Source organism: Martes martes (assembly GCF_963455335.1).
Source record: "Martes martes genome assembly, chromosome: X".
Classification (NCBI taxonomy): domain Eukaryota; kingdom Metazoa; phylum Chordata; class Mammalia; order Carnivora; family Mustelidae; genus Martes; species Martes martes.
In genome coordinates, this window is record NC_137897.1 from 33,650,060 (window position 1) to 33,677,234 (window position 27,175).

Below are 27,175 nucleotides of genomic sequence, written 5' to 3' on the forward strand. Positions count from 1 at the left end.
TCATCGGGGAGGTCCAACGCGGTAAGGAAGCAGTCCAGGAAATGAAGTTAAAGACGCTTGCTTTGTGTGACCTGCGGGCCCTTGCCCTCCCTGAAGTCTGTGCAATGGGCCTGCAGATGTCTCCCCTTTGCTGGGGTGCTGTGTATTTGGATGAGCAGCACTACAGGACGGGGGTGGGTGGCCCAAAGTGTGCGCCCCAGCGCCCTCTACTCCCAGCCGTTCCCCGTTTTCCTCCAAAGCATCTCACTAGGGAACCTAGCCAGCGGGAGAGGGATCCTTCGACTGCGCTGAGCCTCAGCCCCTTCCAAACGTGAGGCTCACGGGGAGAACTCCTGCTCTGCCCAGTTTCCATTCCCGCTTCCAGAATAACGAGCCGAAAACATGTGTACTGTAAATAAGCCTGTCTAAATAAAGCACTCGGGTAAAGGCTGCCGAGAAAACACTCGGCATCGCTCTGTGCTCAGAGCGTGAGTCAGCTTCCCAGCTCCCGGGGAACAATGGGGACCTTGCCAAGGGTCCCCTTCTGTCAATCCCCTAAGGCCCCCAGGCCCTTGTAGGTGGCAGAGACGCCGGGCCCTTGGGGACCTAGGGCCTGGAGATTCGGGAGGGGGACCGGAGCTCCCGACGGCGCGAGGCTGGGGTCCAGCGTCAGCGCCGCCAGGAATCTGTCTACCCGCGGCTGCCGCGGAAGGGTCGAGGGTTAAGCAAACACGCGGCAGAAGAGCCAGTCTGGGGTGCAGCTGGGCTGCGGCCCTCGCCGCAGACATCAGGGAGAAGGCGACGCTGGGGGCGCTCGCTACGGAGCCTCCCGGAGGGAAGGCGCCCCCTCCTCATCCCCGAGCCAGGCGTTCGCCCGCTTGGCTGGCCGCCTCTCTTCCTCCGCAGCCTCCCCAGCCTCGGCGGAAGCGAACGCAGCCGCCTCCGGGGTCACCCCACTCCTTCTGCGGTCCCCATAGGCCCCTACGTGTACACCAGCCGCCCTACACACGTGTGCTGGGAACTGAAGGAGGCCCGGCTCGCGGTGCGCGCGCCAAGGCCGAGGGAAACGGCGTCCCTTTGAGGGAGGGCCGTGGTGGGACTCGTGGCGGCCTCCGCGCTCCGTCCTCTGTCCTCCGGGCTTCCGCACGGAGCTGCGCACTCCCCCCACACCAGAAGGGTTCCGACTGGGGCGGTGGCCTCTGCTCCGGCGTGGGCCGGTGGTTTCCCCAGGCCCGGTGACCTTGAGGGTCAGCGATCCACCCCGCAGGCCCGCGGTTTCCGGAGTCGCACGGCCAGCCCTTCCTCCCAGCCTCTCCGGCCAAGGCCGCTCAGCCTAGTCGCGCTCAGCCGGCCGGCTCCCGACCCGGGGCGGGGGCGCCGGGGTGAAAGCACCGAGGGCCTCACCCACGTCCTGCGGACACGCGCCCCGCCGGGGCCGCCGTGGGCGCTCCAGCAGCCTGAAATTGCCAAATCGTCCCTGGGCAATGTTGGTGGCGAGGCTTGGGAAGAGGGCGAGGAAAACAAGTGAAACGGGAGGGGCGGGGTGGGGTGACGGCTCATAAATCACCCAGCCCCACCCTCGGGCCTCACCGCAGAGGCGCCCCAGCCCCGCGGGGGATGGAGGGTCACTGGGCCACTCCTGGCCGACCTCTGAGCTCTCCCAGAGCCAGTGCCCCACCCTGAGCTCAGGCCGCGCTAGGACCAGCTCCCGGCCGGGATCGTAAACCATCCGCCCCATTCGGCGGGAAGCCGCCCTTGGACGCAGCGCGCATCCGCCCAAGGGGAAGTTTATTTATAGCTTGTAAACGTAAAGGAAACCAGACCGCGCTGGCTCGCCGCGCTCCGGCTCCTACGCTCCCCACCTGCCCACCAGGGAGGGCGCGGCGGGAGGCGGAGGGGGTGCCTCACATCTCTCCCAGCCTCCCAGCCCTGCTCCGCTCCCGGGGGAGAACAGGGCCGGATCCTAAGAGGCTGGCAAGCCTTAAATTCCTCTCGGGGTGCCTATCAGTGCCGTGAAAGCCAGAGAGGGCGGAGGAGAGGGTCCAGGCACCGGCGTGGTGAGGGTAGGGACGGCCGAGCTGTCCCAGTTGGCGAGCTCCAGCCGGCAGACCCGGCAGTGCGGCGCGGGATTCCGCAGTTCCCGCTCCGGGCCAGGGGAAGTCCTGGAGAGCCCGGGATGGGGGCGCTCCGGGAGCCTCTCTCGGGAAGGCGGGATGCTTCCCCTGTTCCTCCCGAGCACGTGTCCTCAGCAGAGCCGGCAAGCGCTGCGCGCCTGGGGCTGCGATCCGCGGGGGACAGTGGCTGAGAGCGCCCCTCCCCACTCCCGCCGTCGCCGCTTCTCCTGGGGAGCTCGAGGCTCTGGGGTGCGCTCGGGGCAGGCCCGGGGAGACGGAGAAAAGGAAGAGTGCCGGGGAGGAGACTAGGGAGATAAAACATTAAAAAGCCCAGCCCCCCTCGGCCCCAGCGGCCTCTCCCAGTCCCCGCGGAGCGCACCCACCCCCGGCCTCGACCGGGGAGGCGGGGGTGGAGGGGAGAATTCGTGTGTCTGTGTGTGCGTGCGCGCGCGCGCGCGCGCCGGGCGGGCAGTTGCGAAACGGGCTCTTGGCTGCAGCGCGGCATAATGGAGGTGGCTGGAACAATGCGCGCTTTGTGCGCGCGGGGAGTTGTTTTCCACCCGCCTCGCCCCCCTCGCTCGGGCCGTATGGCACTTTAATCCCCGCCACGGCTCGGCACAAATGCACTTGTGTCCTGCGGGTCACCGGGGGCCGTGCGGCTGGAACCGACCCCCTCCATCCACAGACCCCACCGCCGGCTGCCCCATCTCCCTTCCTGAGCACCCACCACCGCCACAGTTCCCGGCGTAGCCGGGTCAGCCGGCTTGGAAGCTTCCGGGCCCGCGGGCCACTTTTCTTTTCCGTGGAGACGGCGCGCTCCACCCCCACCCCCTTCCTTCGCGAGCTCACACAAACACACACTCGGGCCGACTGCAGGCCCCACACCCGCCGCCCTCCCTCTCCTCGCCTCCATCCCGCCCCCGCCCCGTGCTCCGGACTCCTGCGAACAATAGTAAATGTCAACAGATTCCGCGCGGCGAGTGTCTGACTCGGCCGAGATAAGGGTGCGCGGTTGGCCCCGCGCTCCGCGCCGCCGCGGGGGGAGCCCGCCCTGACCCCGGCAGGAAAAGAGCCGGCTGTGACGAAAGCCATGCCCGGGTTGGGGGCGGATAGGAGGGGAGGCCACCAGTCCCAGCCGGGTAGGGGAGTGTCGCCGGCAGACCAGGCCCTGCCCCGCCCCCACCACGCTGAACCGGGTGCTAATCCGGGGTCGACGGGCACAGGGAAAACGGTCGGGTGGACGAGGCGCTCGGGCCTGCTTTTCGGCTCACAATTCCAGTCCCGCGGACGCCGGAAAAACGCCGATCCGGGTCTGGACACAGGCAGTTTGGGCCCTACTGGGAGCCCGCACCCGAAAGACGCGAAAGAGTCGACCGCCTGTCTCCGGAAACTAATTAAAATATGTTTTTTAAGCGCGCACGCACTTTCGCAGGTCGTCGTCCTCGGTCGTCCGCAGCCCACCACCCAACCGAGTTAAAATTCGCAAATTGATTCTCACGCGTTGGTATTAATGGGTTGTTCCTCTTAAATTGTTGCCAACTTTGCTAATGGATTATTATTTAAATGATTTCTTTTTTATAAAGTACGTGTTGTTTTATAGATGCGTATTTACTTAAAGAAATCAACTGCATCTATTAACATATTAAAGAGAGAATAAAGCATCGGGGCCGGTGTAATGTACTGTTCAGCCTTACTTTGGGTGCTCGCGAAGATAGGAAAATCTTATTTGTTTAATAATAAGTCACTCATGAATATGCAAATGACACCGGTGCAGTACCTCACTTCTGTCACTATTAATGAGTTGCAAATTAATGTGACAACAAAAGGAAAATCTATTTAGTGGAGGAACTCGGGTTCCTACCTGGGGAGATCACAAGCCGGCCTGGAACCTGGGTCTCCGGGAAAGACTGGAAGGGGCATGGACGCTTCCCCTTCCAGTCTCTTCCTGCAGTCTCCACTATTGTCTGGTCTCAGGGACGTGCTTTGTCAGGAGCCCCTTAAAATTCCTGCCCCAGGCCCGAGGACGAAAGGCTGCTCCAGGGTAATTAAGGCCAAGTGTGATTAATGGAAATCAGCCCACAGTTTGAAGTAAACCAGTTGGTGGAGCAGATTTTGGAGGGGGAGGGCCCCCTCACCGCCCCCCACCCCCAGGCTTCAAGATTCCCCAAAGCCCTTTTGGCCTCGGTTGCTTTGGACAGTTAGGACTGTAAGTACCGAATCAGGCGTCGCAGGCCTGACCACAGGTCTTAAGACAGCACCCCGTGTGCTTGCGTTTTACGAGGTGACTCTGCTGATGGGGAGTTTAAGAGCAGATCAGCTCATTTTCCTGCCGACCTACTTCCAAGAGGTTACAGACTGCAATCTGGTTGTGTTCCATTTGAGCTTCGGCTTCTTCCTGGCCTGCACATCAGAGCCTGTTTTTATTTCATCGACAGGTGCTGGAGAGAATGCTTCTAATCCAGTTAAGTTTGGAAATGTCTCTGAGAGAAAATAAATGCGGAGCTGCCCAGAGCTGTAGGCGACTAGTTCAGGTGCCTGGGTAGTATTTCAAAAAGACTTTTGACTAAGGGAACCTTCTGGGGTGATGCAAATATCCTGTATCTCTCTTGATGGATGGCTACACGGTTATATACAAATGTAAAAATTCATCAGGCTGTACACTCGGGATTTGTGCCCTTTACTGTGTGGAAGTTATATCTTGTTTTGGTTATCTATTACTGTGTAAAGCCACCTCCAAGCTTAGTGGTGTAAACAATAATCATCATTTATTTTGCCCAAGAATCTGCGATCTGGGCAGGGCTCGGCAGAGACAGCTCACCTCCAAACCAAGCTGTGTCAGCCCGGGCGGCTCGACTGGAACTCGAGGATCCGTTTTCAAGATGGCTCACACACGTACTTTTGGCAAGTCGGTGCTGGCTTTGCCTCTTCTCTACGTGGGCCTCTCCAAAGATCACTTGGGCCTCCTCGCAGCATGGTGGCTGGTGGCCAAGAGCGAGCACCCAAGAGAGGGGGGAAGTGGAAGCTGCCAGTTGCTTAAGGCCGGAGCCTGGAAGCTAGTAGCGTTCATTCTGCCATATTCTATTGGCCCAGCAACCGCACAGCCCAGATTCCCAGCGGGGAGTGGGGGTGGGGGGTGAGGGGTGGGGGTGGGCCCTCCCTCCTAGCTCTCCATGGGGAGGTGAGTCAAAGAATCTTGGAGCTCTCTTTTAAAAGTGACAGAGGAGGCTCAGTGGGTTAAGCCTCTGCCTTCAGCTCAGGTCATGATCTCAGGGTCCTGGGATGGAGCCGCACATGGAGCCCCACATCAGGCTCTCTGCTCGGCGGGGAGCCTGATTCCCCTCTCTCTGCCTACTTGTGATCTCTCTCTCTCTCTCTCTCTCTCTGTGTCAAATAAATAAATAAAATCTTTCTTTAAAAAAGGTGACACACTGGGACGCCTGGGTGGCTCAGTTGGTTGAGCAGCTGCCTTCAGCTCAGGTCATGATCCCAGCGTCCTGGGATCGAGTCCCACATCGGGCTCCTTGCTCGGTGGGGAGCCTGCTTCTCCCTCTGCCTCTGTCTGCCAGTGCTCTCTCTCTCTCTCTCTCTCTGACAAATAAATAAATAAAATCTTTAAAAAATAATAAAAAATAATAAAAATAAAAATAAAAAAGGTGACACAGACTCGTTTTAAATGAAAATGGAACATGTGCCTTCCTGTCTGGCTTCGTGGCTCACTCCACCTGTCCCTTCTTCAGCCTCTCCTCTCACCTCCCAGCCGTCAACAGGAATTCCTTGACATCCCAGTAAGCGTGTGTGCATGAGTACAGAAAAGACCACTTACACTGAGATTTTTAGTTGCTATTAATCTGTGAGCGTTCCAGACTTTAAAATCTAGACGGTCACAAGTCTCTAACTTCCGCTTATTAACCTTGTTTTTATTTTTTAAAAAATGAAAGCAATCATTTTGAGAGCGGTCTTGATCAGACATGTTGACTAAACCAGACGAAATAGTCTGTTTTCAGACTACATGTTCTTAAACTGGTCCATTCATATAGCTTTAGCTGATTCTTCCTAAATATTTTATTTTATTTTATTTTATATTTTTAAAGTAATCTCTAGGGGTGCCTGGGTGGCTCAGTGGGTTAAGCCTCTGCCTTGGGCTCAGGTCGTGATCTCAGGGTCCTGGGATGGAGCCCTGCATCGCATCGGGCTCTCTGCTCAGCGGGGAGCCTGCTTCCCCCTCTCTCTCTCTGCCTGCCTCTCTGCCTCTTTGTGAACTCTGTCTGTCAAATAAATAAATAAAATCGTTTTAAAAAATAAAAATTAAAAAAATAATCTCTACACCCCACGTGGGGTTCGAACTGACGACCCTGAGATCAAGAGTTACATGTTCCACCGACTGAGCCGGCCAGGTGCCACTGGTAAACATTTTAGACTGCAACATACATATATACACGTATATATATATATATATATATACATATGTTTATTTCATTTTTTAATCTTCTTTTCAAGCATTCAAGGGAACGCTTGAATGGACAAACTTATGACCCTAATAAGCAAAACTTCCCCAAGGACTCAAACATTTGTAAATCAAATCAATTAAATTTGTAAATATAGCGAAGCTTCAGTTGTCTTAGGCAATTGCCACTCTGCTTTCCAAGTCAAATCTTAATTCCCTTTACCGGAAACCTGCAAGCTTAAAGTCTGTTCTACAGTTTCAAGTAGAAATCCTCAGGCTCGGCTGTGAGATTCTTTACTAACCCCTAAGTTTTCACAAACATTCCACATTAAATGGCATACGCATTTGTTCCGGAACATACCAACCACATATCACTGAAGTATGTTTGATCGATTTCATCTTCTCCCTTTTCAAGTCTCAACCTTCCGGAGATTAAGAGGACACCCCCCCCTTTGAGGAACGTGTTTGGCCATCTCCAGGGAGTTGAGGTTACTCGAAGTCAGGGACAAATTTAAGGGTTTGGAATAATCAGGAGATTACTGGCTATTCTTTTATTGGAATGTTGGAGCCTGAGGGGGGTGAGTGGGGTTGTCCGAACCTACTGGGACGTGACCCTTTTTCTTTCACTCTGCTATTTTACAACTCTAGAAGGCACAGATACCTAATAGCTCTGTGAATACTTCTGGCCTACAAACTAGCAAATAAACTCTTATCTGGGAGAGGGACAAACCCCAACCCCAATCCCAAAAGGCAGTTTTGCATTCACTTGCAAATTTATTTCAATATTCCCTACTATAAATGTTTCTATTCCTGGAATTCTCCTCTGAATGGGTTGGATTAGCTCACCCATTCCTTCATTTAATTAATGGGTTAAATGAAATCTTTAACACGTATTCATTTTACGTGTTATGAGAGTCGTGCTTCGGCCTTCTTTTGAGAATCTCCCTTTGACGTCAGTCAACAGTTCCTCCCACTGTATGGATGCTATTTGTGGCCAGCTAGAAACTGGAGGCCACAGGACACAGGATATGGGCCCTACAGAGCTCCTGGGAGAATTTGCTTATACCCCAGACAGACCCCAACAGAGCCCTTTTTAATCCTGTTTATAGTTGCTATGACAACTGAAGCTCCAAGGCCGTCCCCTTCAGGTGGAATTATTTTCTTAACCTCGGGTTCCAAGTTCAAGGTAAATGCCAGGCTGCTTCTTTTCTAACCGCTGAGCTCTCTGCACTCTGTCATCTGATTGGAGGAGAGGGAAATGTGTGGTCACCGTCCACGTTGCCTCACCACTTGATTGGATCCAATTAACTTAGTTACCATCTGTGCTGGTTTTTTAAATATGTCCACAAATTCTTTGCTTCTCCTCCCTTCAAAAGGTGGAACCTGATTTTTCCCTTCCCGTAGTTGTAGGCGGTACTCAGTGACTCACTTCTAATGGATAGAATGTGACTGTAGGTGACATCCATGAGTAGAATGCACAAGGCGTTGTGTCTTCCTCCTTGCTCCCTGGGGGAAGTCAGCTGCCCTGTCCTGCACACATTCAAGCATCCCTGTGGGACGAGCCAAGCAACAATGAACTGAGCCTCCTGCCAACAGCCTTGGGAATGAGCCATCTCAGAAGGTCTTGGGCCCCAGCAGAACGCTCAGACGAGGGCAGCCCCAACCAACATCTTTTTCTTTAAGATTTATTTATTTATTTGAGAGACAGAGGGAGACAGAGAGTGCATGTGTGCACCCACAAACAGGGGGGAGGGACAGAAGCAGAGAGATGGAGAGAGAGATTCTCCAGCGGACTCCTCTGCTGAGCGCGGGGCTCGATCCCAGGACCCTGAGATCACTACCCGAGCCAAAATCAAGAGTCGGACATTTAACCAACTGAGCCACCCAGGCGTCCTCCCCACCCCCGCAACCAACAGCTTGACCCCAACCTCATGAGAGTTCCTGAGCTACAACCATTCAGCTAAGTGGCTCCAGAATTCCTGACCCATGGAAACGCTGGGATAATAAATATTTGTTGTTTTAAGCCACCAAATTGCAGGGCGGCTTGTTAGGCAGCAGTAGATAACTAATACATGAGTCAGTCTTGCATTCCGACGTAGCTCTAAACCATTCTAATGACATGAAAACATTTCTTGTTTGCCTAGATCGGGTGAATGTGCCTCTTCTTAACCTCAGAGGAAAACACCCGCCCCTTGCTCTCAACCTTGAGAACCATTACCTAAATGCGGTGAGGAACGCAACCTGCATCACATTGCGGGGGGTCAGAGTGAAGAGTGAACTAAATATATAACAAAATAATGTTTCCGGCGAGAACAGGGGATGATAAACTAGCAGAAGAAGTAAAACGGTATTAAAGAGTTCTTTGATCGCTTTGCAGTTGAAAGTCAGATCTTTGTAAGAATTCATTACCATTTTAACTTACCGAGAGGAGCCGTGCTTGGAGACAGTCAGAATGAAACAAAACACACATTCACAGCCTACCGGAAGCCACCAAAAGCGTGAAGAGCAAAACCTGGGTGACTAAGTTCTAGAGGAGCGAATCTCCTATAGGTATGCCCCAAAGTGGGACTTAAAGATTCAAGAACATTTCTACGTGCATGGTATTTTTCAACGACCAAAATGATAAAACATTTGAGGCGTGACCTAAATGACTCAGGTTGCTTCCTGTCTCAGGGACAGGGACTTGGTAGTGTCGCCAAGACTCTCCTTCTCACAAAGAGTGGGTAAACCTTCACATATTCAAATTACTTTTTCTAAATTTTTTTTTCTAAAGACCTTATTTATTCATTTGAGAGAGGGAGCGAGGGAGCGAGAGAGCATGAGCAGGGGGAGGAGGGGCAGAGGGAGAGAGAGAAACACACTCGCTGCCAAGCAGGGAACCCCAATGTGGGGCCCAAACCCGGGACTCCGGGACCATGACCTGAGCCAAAGGCAGACGTTTAACTGACTGAGCCACCCAGGAGCCCCTCAGATTGCTTTGTTCCACTCCTTTCTGTGAGCTTACGTGGGAAGAGGGATGCCGTGTGTGTGTGTGTGTGTGTGTGTGTGTGTGTGTGTATTTCACACTCTTCCACAAAGGATTTGAGTAAATTTGTAAAACAAAAACAAAAACAAAAAACAAAAAAAGTAACACACCAATACAAAAGTATAAATAGTCAAGAACAGAACCTGGGAGAATGGAAGAATAGAAGGATGAGACAATACAATGACACAGAATGGGGCGCCTGGGTGGCTCAGTGGGTTAAAGCCTCTGTCTTCAACTCAGGTCACGATCTCAGGGTCCTGGGATCGAGCCCCGCATGGGGCTCTCTGCTCAGCGGGGAGCCTGATTCCCCCTCTCTCTCTCTCTCTCTGCCTCTCTGCCTACATGTGATCTCTGTCTGTCAAATAAATAAATAAAATAAAATCTTAAAAAAAAAAGACCACAGAAGGAGTAACTTCTTGTAGCAATTTGTCAGCCTTCAGTATCCATTCATTTGAACAATATGTATCTCACAGCTACTATGAGTTAGACCGCAACGACACAAAAAAAATGTAAGACAGGGCCCATGGGCAGAGATGCTCCCAATCTGGAAGAGGGAAGCAGGGACACAAAACATAGTGATGTGCAACAAAGATTTGCAGACATTGCAACAAGTCTGTAGGTTAACTTACAAGTTTGTAGGTCACAGAGTATAAACGCAACCAGAATTGTGTACCCATGTTCATCAAAAAATGGGGTTCGCTGCGGTGCTATTGGTAATGGCCTAAACTGGAAACAAACCAAATGCCCATCAACAGCAGAATAGAGAAAGAAACTGGTGTCTTCCCACCATGGAATACCATACAGCGGAGAAGATAAGCAATCCAAAATCACACATAGCAGTAGGGAAGGATCTCATCACCATGACATTGAGCGGGAGAAGCCAGGCATGGAAAGGCCCCCACTGTAGGATTCCACATGTGCGAAGTTTAAAACTTGCCTTGGCAGTTAGAGGTCAAGATAATAGTTACCCTCTGGGAGGAGGGCATAGTAACCAGGAGGAGACATAAGGGGCGCCTCCGAAAGATAGGGAAAGTTCTGTCCCTTGTCACCCGCACACCAGTGTGACAAGTCTTTTTGGCTTATGACAATCCGTTGAGTGATACACTTAGGGTACATGCGCTTTTCTGTGTGTGGGCTATCTTTCAATAAACTGTGCAAGGAAAAAATCCACCCTTCCATAGAGTGGGTGGGCGGATGAGGGAGAGAAGCAGTTCATTCATCTCAGGGTAGGGAGCTTAAGAAAAGCTTCCTGGAGGAGGTGATGCCGGCCTTGCTGGTCTTCACGAAGATGTCCGGGTTAGCCTTGGGGATGGATGCAGGAAGGTGTTCGCAGAGGCTGGATGTGGAAAAGCAAACCCAGAGAGGCTGGAACCAGCCTGAGCACTGGGGAGCTATTGGGGAAGGGTTGCGAGGAGAGAGGACATGACCGAAAACTGGAAGAACCTTCTCTGTGGTCCAGGCTGGGGGTGGCAGGGGGGGGCGGACAGGGGCCTGACCCCCTGGGTTCTGGGGACGGAGAGGAGGAGAAAGCACTAAGGGAGAGCAAGAGCTGCCGTAGAAGAAAAATGAGAAAGAACATCAGAAAGTGAGAAGAATGAAAAACGGGTATTTTTAAAGCTTCCGGTAAAACACATTTAAAAATACAGTCTGTTCAGCTGTCTATAAAAGCAACTTCACTGAATTCTTAAGAAGGACAGAATCCGTCATCAAAGGGATGCCCCGATTTCTCTCTGAAATAGGGCTTCTTAACTTGGGATCTGCAGCTAGAATTCGGGGGACTTGTGAACTTGGATGGGAAATCTTTTTATTCCTCTTTAAATGAAAGTTAGCACTTCCTTTGGCTGTGCCTGTGGGTAACGATTATAACTGTATTAGTAGTATCTATGACTCGGTCACCAATCAAAATCAGAGACACTTTCATATCACATTATAGCTGACGCCAATATCTCAATATATTGATTACACTCATCACTAATTTGAAATTATGGTATTTGTTAGGCCCGCTGCTAGATCTCGTTATTTAATTCCTAATTAAAGAGGCACATCAATTAGTGTTCTGGTTATCTTTGCTATGTAACAAATTGCCTCCGAATTTAGTGGCTGAAAACAGCAACAATCATTTCTTTTGCTCTTGAACCAGCCGTGTGGGCAGGGCTCGGCGGACAGTCTTGTCTCTCCATTCCAGGCAATGTCAGGGGCCTCAGATGGAATGATCCAGATGACTGGGACTCCTAGGGCATTTGTCTGTGCCTCTAAGCAGTATCCTAGCATCTCCACGTGCTCTGTCCAAGCAAGCTCTCTCCCCATCACAGCAGCCTCTGGGACGGGGGCTTCGTACATGGTGGCTCACAGCTCCAAAAAGAGTGCTCTAGGGGCACCTGGGGGGCTCAGTGGGTTAAGTGTTTGACTTCAGCTCATGATCTCAAGGTCCTGGGATCAAGTCCCATGTCGGCTCTCTGTGGGGAGTCTGCTTCTCCCTCTGCCCCCACCCCACTCTCTCTCTCTCTCTCCCCCTCAAAAAAAAAAAAAAAAAATATTCCAGAGAATAAGGAAGAAGCTGCCAGGCTTTTTCTGACCCAACCCTAGAATTTCCAGAATGCTGAGTGGGCAAAATGGGCAAAAGGGGTCACAAGATACACACTTCCAGTTATAAAATAAGTAAGTCAGGAAGATATAACATACAGTATGGCAATGGTAGTTCGTAATACCAATACCGTATTACGTATTTGAAAGTTGCTAAGAAAGTAAATCTTAAAAGTTCTCATCACAAGAAAAAAAACAATTTTTTAAGAGATTTTATTTATTTATTTGACAGAGAAAGACATAGTGAGAGAGGGAACACAAGCAGGGGGAGTGTGAGCGGGAGAAGCAGGCTTCCCGCCGAGCAAAGAAAGAGCCAGATGCAGGGCTCAAACCCAGGACACCAGGATCATGACCTGAGCTAAAGGCAGATGCTTAACGACTGAACCACCCAGGTGCCCCAACAAAAAACAATTTTGTAACTATACAAAATGTCACAAGATGTTATGTAGACTTACAGCAGTTTCACAATACATACAAGTATGACAGCTTTGTGTTGTACATCTGAAATGAATATAATGTTATTGTCAATTGCACTTCAATTAAAAAAAAAAAGTTCCTGAAAGTCCCTTGTTCCATGTTCTATTGCTCGGGCAAATCTCTTTCCGGTCAGCCTGGTTACAGGCTCTCAGTGAGGGACGCGTCAAAGACTCTGTGGTCGCAATGACTCTATCACATATTTGTGGGGTTTTGGTGTTTTTTGTTTTTTGTTTTTCTAAGATTTATGTATTCATTTGGCAGAGAGATAATGCCAGTGGGGGAAGGGGCAGAGGGGGGAGATATCCAAGCAGACTTGTGCAGAGCACAGAGCATGACACGGGGCTCCATAGTACGAGCCATGAGATCAGGACTGGAGCCAAAACCAAGAATTGGATGCTTCACCAGCTGAGCCAGCCAGGTGCTCCATGTTCCCCTTTATTGTACTCACTAGAAGTCTAGCCCACAGACAAGGAAAAGAGAATTTGGCTCTACCTTTTTTTTTTTTAAGATTTTATTTATCAGAAAGAGAGAGAATGAGTGAGAGAGAGAGAGCATGAGTAGGGGGAGGGGGAGAAGCAGGCTCCCTGCTGAGCTGGAAACCCAATGCGGGACTCGATCCCAGGACCCTGGGATCATGACCTGGGCTGAAGGCAGACACTTAACTGACTGAGCCACCCAGGCGCCCCTTGGCTCTACCTCTTGAAGGGAGAGATGTTAAAGAATAATTTGTAGACGTATTTTTTAAGCCATCACAATTATCTACCTGGATAGAGAAGCACGTAGTATTAATATAATGGATGAGTTGAGACCGTTTTGCCTCTTCAACCATCACATCCCAAAGCTCTCTTATTCAAACTTCCCACAAATCTTTGACATTGGTGATTTCACCTGCGCTGCACTGCACCCAACCCCCAATGCAGCTTTCCTTACCCACTGAGTACTTGGAGACCCTACACCTTCTGTGTGGAAATTTTATCCAAAGTTACAAGTACTCATTATCCAACCATTAGGCTCTTTTTTCGGTGTGCATTTGTGGCCCCCACAATTGACCCACGGACTGTTGCTTTTTTTTTTTTTTAAGAGTATTTATTTATTTATTTATTTGACATAGAGATCACACGCAGACAGAGGCAGGCAGGGAGAGGGGGAAGCAGGCTCCCTGCTGAGCAGAGGGCCTGATGCAGGGCTTGATCCCAGGACCCTGAGATCATGACCTGAGCTGAAGGCAGAGGCTTAACCTACTGAGCCACTCAGGGGCCCCCCTCAACTGTTGCTTTTGAAAGCAAGCTTTAGTGGCCTTATTCAGGGACGCCTGGGTGGCTCAGTCTGTAGGGCATGCGACTCTTGATCTCAGGGTCATGAGCATTGGGTCAACAAGCCCCATGTTGAGTGTAGAGCGTACTCAAAAAAAAAAAAGAACAGAGACCACAGTTTGGACACTAGGATTTCTAAAGGGGCACAGAATGCCCAGAGTCAAGGCTGTGTAAGACTGAGTTCTCATCCATGGCACATAAATGGAGACGTTGGAGATGACTTCTGGGAGATAGATATCTTACAGGAGGCAGGTGTGACTCGTCCCTTTCTTTCCCCTGTTGTCTGGAATGTGAATATGATGGCCAGCACTCTGGCAGCTTCAAGGAACCATGAGGTAAAACTGATGTGTGGAGAGAGAGCCAAAAGTTGGTATGGCAATACAGCACTGCTTACCTCTATATGTTCTTGATGTTGAAAGAGATTTAAACTTCTATCTTGTTAAAAAAAAAAACAAAAACAAAAAAACAAAAAACCTTCTATCTTATTTAAGCCACTCTTATTTTATTCACGTGCTGGTGTTGTTCACGCTTTTGGTTTGGGCCCTCAAATCCAAAGCTAGTCTTACTGTTAGAGCATTGATTAAATACAACCTAGACCAATGAAATACCATGTCAACCGTCAAAAATATTGAGAAAGAGGTATATTCATTCATACTGGAAGGTGTTTGCCACATATTGTTTTAAAAGCTGCTTATAAAGCACATAAAAAAACACAAAATTAAAAAAAAAAAACAGATGCACAGAAAAAGAAAGTTGAAAGCATGATCACACAAACCTTGCCTCCCCCCACCCTCATGGGCCTACAGTTCATCTATATAATAAAAAATTTAAAATTTTTAAATTAAAAGAATTTTTTAAACTCCCGCCGTACGCTGGATTCACTTATTTATTTATCAGGAAATTAACCAAGACCCCAGGCTCACGGGCCTCACTGCACTGTTTCTCTGGGGAACATTTGAGGCAGAGGCCCTTGAAGTGGTCTCCTTGCCCCTACGCAAGGGGCGCATCATCCAGACCCAGCACAAATCTGGAAATTTTTATGCCATATTTTTGTGTGAGTGAAAAAAGCCTGCAGGCCATACCCCAGAGTTTGCAAACTGGAGAGCTCAGGGCCTAACCAGGATGTTTTTATTTGGGTTACACAGCGTTCTCATCAATGTCATGAACGACTGTGAGAGCCCACACAAAAACCCGGATCACTGGCTTCTCTTCTGAGAAGTCCGAAGACATGGCAACGGTCAGTGGCACCGGCTCCTTTCCCCAGGGTCCTGCTCAGCCCACGGGTCACCTCAGGACACGCCTGCACGAGCAACAGGGCCCTCGTGCAGGTTGCTTTGTGAGACATTACAGCCCTCCACGGGCATTTCCGTGAGGTTCCTTGCTTTCCACGCATTCAGGGAATTCCCATCTGCAAAGATTTGGAGGTGTGTGGGGCAAAGGAAGCATGATGGCTTTAAAACATGCCTACAAATTCTTTGACACTCTTCCCACAGAGGATGGAACCTAAGCCACCTCTTTTTTTTTTTTTTAAGATTTTATTTATTGGGGGACGCCTGGGTGGCTCAGTTGGTTGAGCAGCTGCCTTCGGCTCAGGTCATGATCCCAGCGTCCTGGGATCGAGTCCCGCATCGGGCTCCTTGCTCGGCAGGGAGCCTGCTTCTCCCTCTGCCTGCCACTCTGTCTGCTTGTGCTCATTCTCGCTCCTCTCTCTCTCTCTCTGACAAATAAATAAATAAATAAATCTTTAAAAAAAAAAAAAAAAAGATTTTATTTATTGGGGCACCTGGGTGGCTCAGTGGGTTAAGCCTCTGCCTTCCGCTCAGGTCATGATCTCAGGGTCCTGGGATCAAACCCCACATCGGGCTCTCTGCTCAGCAGGGAGCCTGCTTCCCTCTCTCTCTCCACCTACCTTTCTGCCTACTTGTGATCTCTCTCTCTGTGTGTCAAGTAAATAAATAAAATCTTTCAAAAAAAGATTTTATTTATTTATCTGTCAGAGGGAGAGTGCAAGTGGGTGGGAGCAGTAGGCAGGACAAGCAGACTCCCTGCTGAGCAAGGAGCCCGATGTGGGACTCGATCCCAGGACCCTGAGATCACTACCCGAACGGAAGGCAGATGCCCAACCGACTGAGCCACCCAGACACCCCCTCTATTTCACATTTGGAAGCACTACCAAACTGTTCTCCAAAATGGCCACATCCTTTTATGTTCCCATCAGTGGTGCACAGGGTTCTAATTTCTCCATATTGCATATCTAATTTCTCCAATTGCTCCTCGTTAACACTTGTTACTGTCTTTTGATTACAGCCATGCTAGTGGGGGCGAAGTGGTAGCTCACTGTGGTTTTGATTTGCATCTTCACGATGACTAATGAGGTTGAACATGTTTTCTTGTAGTTATTGGCCATTTACATATCTTCTTTGCAAAAATGTCTATTCAAATCCCTTACTTGTTTTTTTAAAAGGTTGGTTTGTTTTTAAGATTATATTTATTTATTTGACAGAGAGAGACACAATGAGAGAGGGGACACAAACAGGGGGAGTGGGAGAGAGAGAAGCAGACTGCCCACTGAGCAGGGAGCTGGATACGGGGCTCGATCCCAGGACCCTAGGATCATGATCTGAGCCAAAGGCAGATGCGTAACGACTGAGCTACTCAGGTGCCCCAAAAGTTTTTATTTATTTAAGTAAGTTCTCTACCCAACATGAGACTTGAACTCACAACCCCAAGATCGAGAGTCACACGCCCCTCCAACTGAGCCAGCCAGGTGCCCCACCTTTACCCATTTTTTAATTGGGTAATTTAATTTGTCTTTTTATTATTGAGTTCTAAGAGTTCTTTATATATTCTGGATAGAAGTCCCTTATCAGATGTATGATTTGTGAATATTTTCTTGCAGCGTATAGGTTGTCTTTTCGCTTTCTTGATGGTATCGTTTGCAGCACCAAAGTTTTTCGTTTTGAAAAAGCTCAATTTATTTTTTCATTGGTTGCTCATGCTTTTGATGTCATATCTGAAAAATCATTGCCTACCCAAGACTGGCTCCTGATTTTTCCTTGAAGTTTTAGAGTTTTGGTTCTCACATTTAGGTCATTGCTTCATTTTGAGTTAATTTTGAGGTACGGTGTGAGGTAGGGGTCCAGCTTCATCTTTTGCGCATGGATTCAGTTTTCCCAGCATCGTTTGTTAAAAAGAATATCCTCTCCCCCACTGAATAGTCCCGGCACCCTTGCCAAAAGTCGGTTAACTATCTATGTGAGGGGTGATTTCTGAGGCTCTCTATTCTATACTATTTCATTGTTCCATATGTTCTTATGCCAGTATAAGCCATAACATTTGGGGCTGACTGTCGTTTTATTCAACCAGTCCTTGATTAATAGTATGTGAGCTGCTTCCAATCTTTTGCTTTTACAAAAACTACTACAGGGGCACCAGGCATCCTAAAATCTTGAAAACAAAAAACAAAACAAAACAAGAAAACTGCTACAAAGTATAGCTTTCTGCATACATCTTCTCATATATTTTATAGTAATATCTTTGGGATGAGTTCCTAGAAGTGTGATTGCCAGACCAAAGGGTAAAAGCATGTATAAATTCGCTTGCTGTTGACAAGTTTCCCCCTATAATGGCTGGACCATTTTGTATTCCAACCATCAATGTACGAAAAGTCCTATTTTCACACCACCTCACCTACAGAGCATGTTGTCAAGCTTTTGGGCTCATGTCCATGTGACAGGTAAGAAGGGGTAACGTAGTAATTCACATTCTTCTTACTATTAGCAAGACTAAACATCTTTTCATATGTTTAAAGGCCATCTGCATTAATTCCTATGACCCTTCTGGTTACATCGTGTGCATTTTTCTATCACGTTGTTGACCTTTTTCTATCCTACTTTCAAAAGAAGGAGCTAACGTGCTGAAGAAGGACAACAGACACATCAACAGAGAATTACAATAAAATGTAATAAGATGGGGTGACTTTTATGCATCTGTCACAAGTGGAACAGGGGCCAGCAAGGAGGGGAGAATGGGTAGAAGGAACAGAATGAGGGGCACCTGGCTGGCTCAGTCAGTAGGGCATGAGACTTTTGAACTTGGGATCGTGAGTTTGAGCCCCATGTTGGGTGTGGAGCCCACTTAAGAAAAAACTTTAAGGGGCGCCTGGGTGGCTCAGTGGGTTAAGCCTCTCTGCCTTCAGCTCAGGTCCTGATCTCAGGGTCCTGGGATCGAGCCCCGCATCATGCTCTCTGCTCAGCGGGGAGCCTGCTTCCCTCTCTCTCTGCCTGCCTCTGCCTACTTGTGATCTCTCTCTCTGTCAAATAAATAAATAAAATCTTTTAAAAATGCAATATTAGAAGAAATCAAGTGGAAGATGGGGAAAGAGAAAGGCAGCAAAAGGAAGGAGTGACGGGAACCTTCCTTGCTGCTTTCATTGGAGAACTGAAATCCAGGGGTGTAAGCAGCCACCAGGCCAGCTTAGAAAGTTCTCATCCTTTTACCCTGAAGCCTTTGGGTGGGAGCATTAGTAGCACTTGGACAGACCTTGCAAATCCAGTGGAGTTGGGGGGTGGGCAGAGGCAGAGGCAAAAGTCAAGCCTTGGGACAATTCCCTAGTCTTACAGTTGCCTCCAAAATGTGTTCGGGGTCGTGCTCCTGCCTGCCAGCAAGATTAATCTGCAGCGAAAAGCCATGCAGATAAGAGATCATTGCAAACTCTTAGGATGTTCCTTCTGGGACTGTAGACGTAGGATGTGCCCAAAGACCAGAAACGGTTTACTTCTGTTATTTTAAGCACCACACAGGTTTTAGAAGAAACTTCTGCTTCCAAAGTTCATATCCTGACCATGCTTGCTTGATAGCTTTCTCCTTCTTTCCTTCCTTCCTTCCTTCCTTCCTTCCTTCCTTCCTTCCTTCCTTTTTCTTTTTTCTTTCTTTTCTCTCCCTCCCTCCCTCCCTTCCTTCCTCTCTTTCTTCCTCCTTCCCCTCCTCCCCCATCTGGTAACCGTTTCCCTCCCTCTACTGCCCCCCTAGGTGACAACTATCCTGAATTAGGTATGTATCACTCCTCTTCTTGTTTTTATATCTTTACTAACTAGTCAGAAGCCCATTAAGACTATAACGGGATTGTGCCTGTCTGCAATGTTACATAAATGTGTCATGCCATGCGCATTCTTCTGTAAATTACCTTCTATTTTGATCAGTTACGTCTGTGACATGCATCTGTGTTGGTTGCCGTAGCCGGCGTCTACTATCTCGCTGGCTGACTGTAAGCCAATTTATTTATCCACTCGTCTGCTCAAACACCCCGTCCCCGGAGAGGCCTTCCCTGGCCTGCCCATGCATCTCGAGCCGGCGTCTTCATTCTTTTTCCTTTTCTTCCTCTCTTTAATACAAGCCTACGGAGGAAAAACGCCAGCCTCCGGAAGCAGATCTGGGCCCTGCCAACCCTGGCCCCAGTCCTTTCTCATAGCGTGTGGGACAGAGGGAAAGTGTGTTCCTTTAGGTCGGCCAAGAAGCAGATGCAAGGTGGAACGGGACAGGAAAGCGCGTCTTGGGAGATGAAGCAGGAAAAGGTGAGGGGAGGACAGGTGGGACACTTGCAGAGGCAGGGCGGGGGTGGGGGGTGACTATGGATGGGGTGCGGTTCCCGTTCAGTCAGCCCTTGGGTCGTAAGCGCAGGTGCCCATTGGAGGAGCCCCACGTCTTGCCAGAATGAGTCGGCTGCAGCGTGGCTGCTGTGCTCGGTCCCTGGATGGGAAGAGCCCACAGGAAGTGTGGTCTTGGCCTGAACGTGGGGCGGGATCCGGGACAGCAGGCAGCTTGGGGCAGTTGGGGACCGTGCCCCCAGGGGCAGGTGTGAGCCCCCAGGGGCAGGTGTGAGCAGAGCGCTCTTGTGGAGGGCCCGCAGCCCTGACCAGGGGCTTGGCTCTGGCAGCCTGGGTGGAGCCCTGGAGGCCCAATCTATCCTCAGAAATCTGTTTGTGCGAACCAGGGGGCCCTGGGAAGAGGAGTGTTAGGAACTGAATGTGTGTGTCCCCCGACTCCTGCCCCTACCCCTGATGTGAAGGTCTTAGGAAGTAGAACCTTCGGGGAGGTGACTAGGTCATGAGGGTGGAGCCCTCACAAACGGGGTTAGTGTCCTGATAAAAGGGGCCACAGGACTGGAGGGCTACTTTTCCGCCATGCGAGGACACGGTAAGAAAACAGCCATCAGGGGCGCCTGGGTGACTCAGTCAGTGAAGCCTCTGCCTTTGGCTCTGGTCATGACCCCCGCGGTCCTGGGATGGAATCCAATGTTGGAGCTGGCTCCCTGCTCAGCATGGGGGTCCGCTTCTCCCTCTCCCTCTGCCCCTCCCCCTGCTCATGCTCGCTCTCTCTCTCACTCAAAAAAATAAAATATTAAAAAAAAGAAATCTCCGTTGGTGAGGAGCTACCACTCTAGTGTCCTCTGTTATTACAGCAGCCTGAATGAATTAAGACAGGGGGGTGACTTCACCATAAGAAGGAGAGACATCCCCCTCCCCCACATCCAGACCCACACCCAACCCCCCAAACTCTGAACCTGGGCTTCAGGAGGGGCCGTGATGGAGAGGAGCCCGAAACCTCTTGGGCCTTCTGGTTTTGGCAGTATCCTAATACCTCTTAGAAAAAAGAAGAGTGACAAGGTAATAAATGTTTTAACCTGCCTTTCTCTCATCTTTCCCTCAGGAAGCCACTTTGAGAGGCGTTGAAAAAAGGCTGAGATGAAAATTACAATTTTTTTCCTTTTTTCCCTTCAACTTAATATTTTGAAAAATTTCAAACCTATAGAAAAGTTGAAAGAACAGCTTAATATACGCTTTACCTCGATTCACAATTAGTAATATTTTGCCATGCTTTTGTTATCTGTGTGTGTGTGTGTGTGTGTGTGTACTCTTTGCTGAACCATTTGCAAGTAAATTCCAGATGTCATGAAAATTCACCCCTAAACACCCTAGCGTACATCGCCCTAGAAGAACATTTTCTTACATAACCGCAATGCCGTCATCACTAAGAAAATTTATGTTTACTCAATAATACCCTCTAATTTATAGCCTTTCTTTCAATTTCCCATTTAACTCTATAGTGAGAAAAATCACATCAGTGGTTGCCTGAGGTGAGGGGATCATTGAAAGCAAAGGGGCACCAGGAAACTTTATGTAAATTATACCTCATTAAGATTGATTTTTTAAAATTTCTCCAGTAGTCCCCAAAGTGTTTTATTTATACTTTTTAAAGATTTTGTTTGTTTTTAGAAAGAGAGCAAGAGAGAGTGCAAGGGGCAGAGGGAGAGAGAGAATTCTAAGCAAACTGTGCCAAGTCTTCTCTCCCTGATCTCATGACCCCAAGGTCATGACCTGAGCTGAAACCAAGAGTCAGACACTTAACTGAGTGAGTCACCCAAGTGCCCCCTCAAAGAATTTTATAGCAACTTTTTTCTCTGTCCTAGAATTCTAACAAGTTTCATGTGTTGCATTTGATTGCCTTGTCTCTTCATCTTCTCTAATCCAGAACATTCCCTTCTGCGTTTGCTTTTCATGAATGGATTAAAAAATAAAAATAAAGGAAGGCGGGCGCCTGGGTGGCTCAGTGAGTTAAAGCCTCTGCCTTCTGCTCAGGTCATGATCCCAGCGTCCTGGGATAGAGCCCCGCATCTGGCTCTCTGCTCAGCAGGGAGCCTGCTTCCCCTTCTCTCTCCGTGCCTGCCTCTCTGCCTGCTTGTGATCTCTGTCTGTCAAATAAATAAATAAAATCTTAAAAAAAAAATAAAAATAAAATAAAGGAAGGCTAGGCTAGTTGTCCGTCTCCTCATGATAGGATTCGGGTTACACATTGTTGACAAGAACACTATGGAGACGATGCCGTGTCTGGACTCAACACACATGTCAGTCTGTCCCCCACAGGCAAGGCTCACTTTGTAGGCTCCTTGCTACAGACTCGGGGGCAGCCATTTCTTCAAGCAGTTCCTGGTTCTTGATGGAGAATGGTATTTAGAAACCAAGAACTTACTACTTGATGTGCTCATTGTTACTGGAGCATCAATGTTTTTTCGGACTTTTTAGTAGAGAGACCTTAAAAATCCACATCATATTTGTTTTATTTAATCTTGAGTTGACAATTCAAATCCGACATCACAAGGTATTTTCTCTTTCCTCCGTTCTATGTTCGTATATCTCTTCTCACACAATGGTTTCCAACATCACCGATGTTTTTGCTTTGTCCTACAATGCACACAAAATACATTCAGAATGACAATACAAATACCACTACAGGAAATCTGCTAAGTAGAGTTCAAGGTAACTTTGCAGTAATTTTCTTTTAAAGATTTTATTTATTTGACAGAGATCACAAGTAGGCAGAGAGGCAGGCAGAGAGAGAGGGGGAAGCAGGCTCCCCGAGGAGCAGAGAGCCCGATTCGGGCTCAATCCCAGGACCCTGAGACCATGACCAGAGTCGACGGCAGAGGTTTAACCCACTGAGCCACTCAGATGCCCCAGTTTTAAGACTTTTTTTTAAAATTATTTATTTATTTGAGAGAGAGAGAGAGAAGACAACATGAGCAGGCAGAGGCAGGGGGAGAAGCAGACTCCTGCAGGGGAGCCCGACGCAGGGCTCAATCCTGGGACTCCTGGGATCATGACCCTGAGCCGAAAGCAAATGCTTAACCGACTGAGCTATCCAGGCGCCCCAAGATTTTTTTAAGTAATCTCCACACCCAACGTGGGGCTCAAATTTACAATCCCAAGTCACATGCTCCACTGGCTGAGCCAGCCAGGCACCCCAAGTGTCCAGCTTTTTTAAAAGGAGGAAACTAGGGGCGCCTGGGTGGCTCAGTGGGTTAAGCCTCTGCCTTCAGCTCAGGTCATGATCTCAGGGTCCTGGGATCAAGCCCCACATTGGGCTCTCTGCTCAGCGGGGAGCCTGCTTCCCTCCCACCCCCCTGCCTGCCTCTCTGCATACTTGTGATCTTTGTCTGTCAAATAAATAAATAAAATCTTTTTAAAAAATTAAATAAAATAAGAGGAGGAACCTAAACATTTATCCAGTGCCTAGTATCTATTGGGCATTGTGCTTGGTGCTCTACATTTAATTCTGACAACTCTGAAAGATAAGTACTGATGTTCATTTAAAACATTTTTTTAACGTTTTTTTTTTTTAAGCAGGTTCCACACCCAATGTGAGGCTCGAACTCACAACCGTGAGGTCAAGAGTTGCATGCTCTACCAATGGAACCAGCCAAGGTGCCCCATAAAAAATTTTTTTATTGTAGAAAATTTCAAATACAACTAAAATGAGAAAAAGAGTATAATGGAAATAACCCCCCATGTACCTATCACCAGCTTCAACAATTACCAACAGATGATCAGGCTTGTTTCGTCTATACCTCCTTCCTTACCCCTCCTCCCAGATGATTTTGATGCAAATCCCAGATATCTTCTTATTTCACTCATAAATATTTTAGCGTTTTTACTAAAAGATAAGGACTCCACCAAAAATGTTCAGTGTTTCTATTTCCCTGGCTTTCACAAATGTATCTTTTAAAAATTCTATTTAATTTTAACAATTTTATTTATTTGAGAGAGAGAAGGAGAGCAAGAGAGAGAGCACAAGAGTGGGGTGAGGGGCAGAGGGAGAAGCAGACTCCCTGCTAAGTAGGGAGCCCGACGTGGGGCTATGACCTGAGCCGAAGGCAGAAGCTTCATCGATTGAGCCACCCAGGCGCCCCAATTTATTTTTAAGTAAACTCAATGCCCATCGTGGGGCTTGAACTCAGGACACGCTGAGATTGAGAGTTGTGTGCTCTATCAACTGAGCCAGCCAGGCACCCCTGGTTTTCACAAATATTTTGTTTCTTAGTTTGTTCAAATAAGACTCTGAGATCCATATTCCACAACTCTTAGTGTTTATCTTAAGTCTGTTAGTCTGCAGGTTCCCCTCCATGTTTCCTCTTTACACTTTATTTGAGGAAATGGAATCGTGTGTCTTGTAGAGCCTCAGTCTGACTTGGGTTGAATTCATGCCCATAGCATCCTACCATGTTCTTCTGCCCCTGTATTTCCTGTAAATTGTGATTAGATAGAGACCCGCATTGTCCAATATGGTAGCCACTAGCCACATGGGCTATCGAGCACTTGAAATGTGGCCAGTGGAAATTAGAAAGTGGTGTGTGTGTGTGTGTGTGCGCAAAATATATGTTGGGTTTTTTTTAATGGTTTATTATTATTTTTAAAGATTTTATTTATTTGAGAGAGAAAGAGAGAGCACAAGCTGGGGGAGCTGCAGGCAGAGGGAGAGGGAGAAGCAGGCTCCCCACTGAGCAGAAAGCCCCTACATGGGGCTCCAACCCAGGACCCTGGGATCATGACCTGAGCCTAAGACAGACACACCCAACCACTGAGCCACCCAGGCCCCCCTCACATTATATTTCTATTGGGGACCACTGCTCTAGAGCCTTGATCAGTCTTCAGATTCAAATTTTTAGCAAGACAACTTCAGAGGAGGTGACATGTTTTCCCTTCGGGAGGCTCACATTTATCCTATCGGGGGGCTTCTCCAAGTTGGCTGCTGTCTTCCTGATAAAGCCCCACCAGCTGATTGTGTACACCTATACTCCCCTCCAACTGTCTCCCTCCCCAAACTGCAGTCAACCATTGCTAGAAGGGAGCTCAATTCTTTGTAGTGGGATAAGGTATTTAGAAACCACAGTCTGTGACATAGTGGTGCCCATTTCTAAAGGTCATTGTTTCTGGGCCTTTTCAGTAGACAGAGCTACGATATATATTTTTGGAACGAAATATATTTCTTAAAGATTTATTTTTAAGTAACCCCTGCACCCAATGTGGGGCTCGAACTTGCGACCCTGAGATTGAGAGGCACGTGCTCTGCCGACTAAGCCAGCTGGGCGCCCCGATATATTTTTTTTTTTTTTCCCGATATATTTTTTTAAGATAAAATTCATCACGACTTCATAGTGATACTACTTCTAATTCAGCTTCAGGACTGTGTAATTTGTATTCAACCTCACCAATCGTACATTTGCATCTCCCTTCTCCCTCACTGCAAATCTCAGCTACCAACAACAACAGATACTTCTCTGCTTTATCTCACAACACAAACAGGACCAGCTCAGAATAACAATGCGGATGCCACCACCAAGGATAGGATTACCGAAACACATTTGAAATGTTTTTTGTTTTTGTTTTTTTTGCCCTTTTCTGTCCTCAAGGTAAATCCACAAAGGATTATATAATCAATTGATTGTGTTCTAAAGTCACTTGAAATCATCCTTTCCCTGTGTGGTTGTGCTACCAACTGGGGTCCAAGTTAGGTTTGCTTCCTTTTGCTTTTTGATTTGCAGGCATTGCTTACAGTTGAAAACTACAGAAACTCTAAAGTCAAATCTATACGATAAGGAAATTCAGAGATGCATAGCTTCTATCCTCTTTCACTTGCGGCCAGCTCTATTTTCCCCAGACGTAAGCATTTTTTTCAAAGGTGTTTCATTTTTAAAATAAAACAGATATGTGTCTAGGGTTAATTCCCCATTCCCAACTTGAACAGCATGAAACCATGCTTACTTTTCTTCACCTTGTCTTTTCATTGAACTATCTACCCAGAAAACCCCATTGATAGAGACTTGGATGTCTCTGGTCCCTTACTATGAACAACTATTAGGACAATTTGCCAATAGAGAACAAACTCAAAGTTCACACAGGTGGGAAGTAGATGAAGGTGAGATTTGGGTGGAGTAGTAGAACAATTCAAAATTAACAGTGGCCTGGCTCGACATCATCACTTCCTTGTCTCCCACATAAAAGCCAGGCAGGGGAGGGCAGGGCTGGGGTGGTGGCTCTGTCACTCCAGGGCCTTGGGGACCCAACACATGGAGAATTTGACTCCCACATTTCTTGGTCGAGGGAGGCTGCTCAGGTTCCAGCGGTCACAGCCACAGTCTACCTGGGAGAGGGACAGGACACCTTCAGGGACGCCTTCAGAAGCAGAAGGAACCATACCTCTGCCCTCTGTCCGGGGTGAGCAGTGACTGACTCGCTCTCCCTGTGGTCCCACCGCAGCCACGGGGGTCTCCATGTCTTACCCTGCGTCTTCACGGTCTACGCCTGTGTCCCCTTGATTCCCACAGGGGAGCTTCTAGACCTGTGCTATCTCCTCTGTACCCACGGTCAATGCTTGGGCCCTCCTTCATCCGTGTTTCCACACATGCTGGCGGTTCAATCCTCGTTCTTTATCTCTCTAACGCTCCTCCAGCCGCGGGAACCACCGCCTCCAGTGTTTCCTGAACCAAGTGCATTACTCCCCCACCCATCCCTTAAACCTGGGGCTCCCACCTGTTTTCTTGGCCTGATTACTAAAAATGCCCCTCATCTGGGATGGAACCTCAGCTGGCCTTGAGCCCTCCTTTGCCTCCGGCCCAAATATAAAACTACCTTTGTCGTTAGTTTAACCCAAACTATTACAGAGCTGAATGCCTTGGCATTCTTCTTTCCTTTGGTTTGGGGTCACTGGTCCTCCTGTGCTTCAATTATCTCCGAGGGCCTGGGTGACGGGTCTTGCTATTTGTTTTTACCTTTTTGCCACTCTCACCTGCTGTTGGAAGTGACTTCCTAAAACACAAGAACTCGGCATATGATTATCGGGTTCTTTGTGATACCTGAGTGGGAGATGGGCAGAAAATGTGGCTGGGAGGGAGGACAGGAGCCTGTATTTTTGAAATGTGTGGTTTCCTTCTTTCCTTCCTCCCTCCCTCCGTTTCTTTCTTTCTTTTTTTTTTTTTTTTTAAGATTTTATTTATTTATTTGACAGAGATCACAAGTAGGCAGAGAGGCAGGTAGAGAGAGAGACGGAGAAGCAGGCTTCCTGCTGAGCAGAGAGCCCGATGAGGGGCTCAATCCCAGGACCCTGGGATCATGACCTGAGCCAAAGGCAGAGGCTTTAACCCACTAAGCCACCCAGGTGCCCCACCTCCCTCCGTTTTTTTTTTTACTGCTCAAAAGAACTTTATTTATTTTGGGGGGGGGGCTACTTATTTTTTATTAAATGTTCAGTTAGCCAAAGGCATGGATTGTTTTCTTAACAATGAAAGTGGATTTTTTTCTAAATGGAAGCGTTAATGATTTTTATTTATTTATTTGAGAAAGAGAAAGAGAACACGCACGCGCAAGAGCAGGTGGAGAGGCAGAGATAGAAGCAAGCTCCCTGCTGA

At 48.5% G+C, this 27,175-nt stretch overlaps 1 protein-coding gene across 2 annotated transcripts in view; it reads right to left on the bottom strand.

Moving 5' to 3' along the window:
- Positions 1-22,034: 22,034 nt before the first annotated feature.
- BCOR (BCL6 corepressor) overlaps positions 22,035-27,175 on the bottom strand; it is a 50,299-nt gene continuing 45,158 nt past the window's right edge. For both annotated transcript variants that reach the window (XM_080794780.1, XM_080794779.1), the window contains exon 16: positions 22,035-22,175. In XM_080794780.1, the coding sequence (XP_080650906.1) occupies positions 22,154-22,175 (22 nt within the window). In that variant the 3' untranslated portion in view covers positions 22,035-22,153. The remainder of the gene's footprint in view (positions 22,176-27,175) is intronic.